This window comes from Octopus sinensis, linkage group LG7 (genome assembly GCF_006345805.1).
Source record: "Octopus sinensis linkage group LG7, ASM634580v1, whole genome shotgun sequence".
Taxonomy (NCBI): domain Eukaryota; kingdom Metazoa; phylum Mollusca; class Cephalopoda; order Octopoda; family Octopodidae; genus Octopus; species Octopus sinensis.
In genome coordinates this window covers 103486812-103492984 of record NC_043003.1, presented here as the reverse complement: position 1 = coordinate 103492984, position 6173 = coordinate 103486812, and the positions used below count along the sequence as shown (strand labels likewise).

Genomic DNA, 6173 nt, shown 5'->3' with positions numbered 1-6173 from the left:
TTAAAAACTGCAATCGGATCTCCTTCAGTATTAAATAGAGAAAAATAAGCGCATTAAATAATGTAGTGCTACGCAATGGTGATGTCGGAAACGTCTTTGATCATAAGTTTACTCGATCAGGACTGACCTTGGACTTATGACAAAAGACTTCCTCCATAAACCTGAAAAGGAACGATTTAAGCTTATTTAGTATGAATAATCCAATTTAATCTCAGAATTCTGTTGCATGGAAGCAACCCATTGCAACATCAAATGGATCATTAGTCTTTCATTCGTGAGGAATCTCAGTCAAAGACGAGCGAATTCCTGACGTGCATGATTATATTAGCATCACTATTGCTACTATCTCAATATTCAGAGCCTTGGTGAGAAGAGGCTTAGAAATTATTGTCGGCTAGGATTAGACTCGAATGTACATTACATTTTTGAATGTATTTTTATTTATATTCTATCCATTATTTATTTTCTTTTAAATTGAAAAATGTATACCTATTTTTGGGTCACCCCGTGGCTCAAACTACTGAGGTTGTTTTGTTTCCTTATCATGGTCTAGTAGCATTTCTAATTATGTTTATGCACGATAGTGTGTTTGCCTATCTGCCCTAGCTTACTACCAGCGGAATTTATATACTTATATTTGAGGTTTATATGGTCTTTAAGAGTTTTGTATGTTTTGCACTTAGTTAAATATTGCACTTTCTTATATAGTTTAGGTTTAGTGGTCATTATTTTCGTTTCACGAAAGCAAGATAATATTTGATCCTTCGCACTCCAAAGAAAACTTTAAAAATGTGAAAAAGGAGTCTGTAAGTGCATGAAATTTATATCCGTTCTATAGTACTGCACTCTTATATGAAAAGTGGCGAGTCTCTTGTCTCATTGGCTTGAGATGACCCCACTAATGACTTCTTCACGCAGTGTATTTGTATTTGTAGTAAATCAATTTAGTGAAGCCCGAGCCAAGAAAGGCCCTTAAAGCCAAGGGAGGGGAAGGCCTCATTCGCAGGAGAAATTTCATTTGCACTTAATTCGAAATCAACCGATAACGAAGTTTCCGAAGATCCACGCGAGAAAATAAAACTGTTTAATCATTTGAGATAAAAATAGAAAATAAGTTTAGTTAAATTTGCATAATCAGGAATTAAAGATGTATTATTTTTTCCCAGTATGTCTGCACTCAAACAGGTCTTTGTGCACTTGCAATTCTATGGCACTAAAAATGATACACCCCCTCATTCACTCTATGTGATCATTCGACGCGCTAGAAATAGCAAATTCCTCTCAGCTCATATCTTACCTATTTCTTTACTACCCACAAGGGGCTAAACACAGAGAGGACAAACAAGGACAGACAAACGGATGAAGTCGATTATATCGACCCCAGTGCATAACTGGTACTTATTTAATCGACACCGAAAGGATGAAATGCAAAGTCGACCTCGGCAAAATTTGAACTCAGAACGTAACGGCAGACGAAATACCTATTTCTTTACTACCCACAAGGGGCTAAACACAGAGAGGACAAACAAGGCCAGACAAAGGGATTAAGTCGATTGTATCGACAAGCACACATAATTTCCACATAAACAGTGATTTAGACCGCCTCTACCTAAAACGAAAACAAGGCGGCAGAGGCTTAACATCGATCCAAAATGCCTTTGAATGTCGCATCATATCCCTCTGGCAACATGTTTTAACCACCAAGTGTCGAAGAGCATCCCTTGACCAAGTTTGCATACATGAGACTGATAACATCATAAGACTTGGAAGGCAGTCCCTTGAGCAACATTCTTTGTCTGATAACCTAGAATACATGCCCAAAGAAGTTGCACGACTCTGCCGCAACGTATCATCAGATGAAAGAATGAGCCTATATGAGCAGAAGACTATGCTTGGATATTTAGTAGAAAGCTCCGAGATGAGAGTAACAACCAATTACCTGATGCACAAAAGAGATAGAGATGCAGGAAAAGCCATAAAATGTGACAACTGATGCAGACTTTGTAGAGTTCACACTGAAGATATCACCCACATCATAAGCAGTTATCCGAAAATGTTATTATCTACTGATGATACATGATGCTGTAGCTAGGACATTCTATAATGCAATCCGTCGGAAGGATAATCTCGAAGACAAAGAAATAACTTACAATATGGTAGAAGCCATAGCCACTCATAATAAAATACTGGTGGAATGTCCCAGTGAAGACCTCAGTGAAATGTAAGCTCAACAGACCTGATATAATGATTTGGGATAGAGAAAAGAAACTGTGTACAGCTGTGGAAATTAGCTGCCCAACAGATGCTAACATAAAGCTGAAGATCAGTGAAAAAGAGAACACCTATGCTGAACTATTGAGAAATCTGAAGTTACTCTCTCTATCCAGATTACAAGTTCAGATTTATATCTGTAATTTTTGGGGCCCTGGGATATGTAACACACTGCCTAAATACGAATCTTGAGAAATTAGGCCTCTCAAAATCAGAAAGGAGAAAGCTAATTCGAAGACTACTGATCCAATCCATCACTGGAACTGTAAAAATCGGTAAAACTTTCCAGAGGTTTATCATTTAAATATATGTGAGCATGTCTAGATATGCAATTATATGCATGAGAATATATACATAAAACATGAAAATCTGCTCAGACATACATACATACATACATACATACATACATACATACATACATACATACATACATACATACATACACACAAATAAACAAACAAAAATACCCTGTTGTTGATGTTGAAATTCCAGTGAAAGCGCCTTGGATCTAGGTTAGAAACCAGTTCTTTCTCTATTGGCAAGAAATCTTGAAATAAACTGAATAATTACATACATTCGTACATACATACATACATTCATATATATGTATATGTATATGCTTGTGTATGTGTGCGTGATGTATGTCGGTGACGGATAAAAGTTATTCAACAGAAAAAAAAAACAGTAAAAATAAATGCGTTTCGAAAAAAGAGCCTTGTGATATTTGCTCGGCAGCAAATTACAAACACTCCCCTTGTCACCATCGCCGACGCAAATGCAGTGAACCAGTGACTGGCCACTCGAAATCTATAACCAATGACGCAATTTTCTCCAAAGTTCGATATAAAGCAATAAACCGATAAATGTATCGAGGGATAAAGCGTGCTAAGATGAGAGGTTAACTTACTTTGTTGATGACATCCAGAAGGTTTGTGAGTCGGTTTTTCTTTTTCTTTTCCTCTTCACTGGCTTCCTGTAGAAATAGAAGCAATGATACGGATAAGTGAAACTTGATAAAAACCATGGCAATACGTGCTTCTGTGTATGTGTGCATATGGACATACACATTTATATATATATACATTCCTCGCTCTCATCTACGTACGTACGTACGTAGTACTTACCTACCTACCTACCTACCTACCTACCTACCAACCTATACCGATATTTCATGGTCCAGACAACACAAAACAAGACTGTTAAACTGATCATATTATCTAATAGTGGTAGATAGTTTTTCAAAATAACCAGATACGTGTAAATGTAGAAAACCGACATCCACGGTAACAGTGGAACTTCTACACGAACTTTTCGTTAGGTATGGTGTCCTGGATACCATAGTCTCCGATAACGGTACACAATTCACGGCGAATGAATTTATGAATTTTTGCAAGATGTATTCAATTGAACATATCACTATTCCTCCGTATCACCCAAGATCAAACAGATAAGCAGAAAGGTTCGTGAATGCATTTAAAAGAGTATTAAAGAAACCAAGAAACAAGTTAGTCGATGACGTGGCATTGACACAATTCTTGAGGGTTTATAGGATAACATCAAACCCAAACACTTTTTCAAGCAAATCGCCTGCCGAACTAATGTTTGCTCGAAAAATAAAGTCAATTTTCGACAAGCTGTTACCAGTAAGGAAAATAAATAGGGAAGACACTAAAAATGCGACAAAGTATTTTGATATAGGTGACAAGGTGTTTTTCAAAATATATAAAAATGGAAGACAAGGTTGGGAAGATGGAGTAGTAACAAAAAGAATAGGCAAAATGATATATATGATAAGGGGCAGAAAATGGGAACACAAAAGACATTTAAACCAACTAAAAAATAGATATGCAGAAAAAAGAAAAGAGATACCCATGGAGGTTTTTTATGACACCTTCGATGTTCCAACCCCACAAGAAATTGAACTTAGGCGTAGCAGTACAAGAAAGAGGTGATAAACAGAACGGTTGGAAGTAGTGCCTAAATATTAAACTTCCCTTGGAGGAAAATCTCAAAAAGGGAGATGTGATGAAAGAAAAATAAATAAATAGAAATAATAATATTAACTTCCAACGAGAGTCGATCTCAAAGGGAGAGATGTTGTGGCGAGAGTCATTGACACCCCTGGAGGATTGGAAGAATGGACTAGCCGAACTCTTATAAAGAGTAGCGTGTTGGTTGAGACGAGAAGTTGGTAGGAGTCGTTGAGAGGGCGTTTTGGAGTCTCACGAAGTACGCTGTGGAAACCGCGGAAGACTGTTGAATGGATTATGCTCGTAATTCGAAGGTCCTGCCTTGTCACATTATGTCATGCTGATCCCACTTGAGTGTCACGTTAAGGGACTTCTACTTCTGGGATACTCAGCTGCATACACGGAAATTCAATGAGTCAGGAATTCAGTTTCTCGAGCACCGACGGAAATCCGCTTATTTTATGTCTAACGTCAAAACTCTCTCTCTGTGTAAATATGTATGTGTGTGAATATATATGTTATGTGAGAGTATGTGTATGTATGTGTACGTGTGTGTATGAATGCATATTGCAGAGCCGTCTGTGTGCATATGTCTAGCACTAAAGTTGCGTACTTACATGTATGTATTTGCATATATAACAATAAAGCTGTACGTATATGTATATGTGTTTGCGCATGAGTGTGCGCATGCCCAACAGCAATGAACGTATTTGCATCTGCGTGCATTATGTGTATCTGTATGAATGGCTGCGTACATGCGTATGTATATTTCAAGCTGTATACGTGTTTATTATATATATATATATATATTTCAAGTATACATACGTAATTAATGAACTGAAAAGTCCCATTAACGATGGTTAATGTCAGTTTTTTTCTTTTAGATTCACACACACACACACACACACACACACACACACACACACACACACACACACACACACACACACACACACACATATATATATATGTTTGTGTGAATACACACACATCCATACATCCATGTATATAAATACATACTTACATATATGCACACACATCTATGTGTGAATATATATATATATATATATATATATATATATATATGCATGTATGTATGTATATATGAGTTTAATAACCAAATTCTACATTTAACTGCATCACTGAGAATTCTATTATTATTCTGCTTGAAACGATGCGTGTGGATAGGTTGATGCACATACACACGCAGACTCACAGAAACGCACTGCTTTTTGTTCACACACACACACATACAGACATATACATTTACTCACTTTGGTTACCCTTCTCTGACTGTTATATACAATTTACCATATACGTGTGCACATAGACTGTAACCTTCACGTACAAATGCATACATACACAGAGTTTCTCTGTTACATTCCAGTAAGTAAACGAATATTCTAGGTTCCAGCCAGTTGAGACACCTACTCATTGACTCAGTAAGTGAATTGGCTGAGCACGGCACAGATACGTGTACCCGTAAAGCTTTGTCCTCATGTAGAACTAGCTTGACACAGTTACAAATGCTAACTCTTAGAATTGTAGACTTAATGCATTCAATGGACTTTCATTCAGCTTTTGTCTACCCATTTTAACTCAGAAAGATTAGATCGAATCGAAGCGAAAGTAAAAGGGAGCTTGTCCGAAATGCAGCGCTGTGGAATCAATGTAGCTCCAGTTCTGTGTAGCTACTGGAACTATTGATTAAATAAACAGATCGGCTGCTCGTTTCTCATGACTGGTCAAATTGATGCAGACCCATTAAAGAGAACACAATAAGGTTCGAAAATTAATTAAAGCTGTTCATCCCTTTTTTCAATGTTCGGATAAGTAGCTCAATTTGAGCCCTGATTACATATCTGCTACATAGTTTATATATATCTACTACACATGTTTTATATATATATATATATATATAATAAAATAATA

General features: G+C 36.8%; 1 protein-coding gene across 3 annotated transcripts in view; it reads right to left on the bottom strand.

Annotated features, from left to right (window-relative positions):
- Positions 1 to 6173, bottom strand: part of LOC115214500 (titin homolog) — a 148163-nt gene that overhangs the window by 57851 nt on the left and 84139 nt on the right. For all 3 annotated transcript variants that reach the window (XM_036505030.1, XM_036505031.1, XM_036505032.1), the window contains one exon: positions 3179 to 3244. In XM_036505030.1, coding sequence (XP_036360923.1) covers positions 3179 to 3244 — 66 coding nt within the window. The remainder of the gene's footprint in view (positions 1 to 3178; positions 3245 to 6173) is intronic.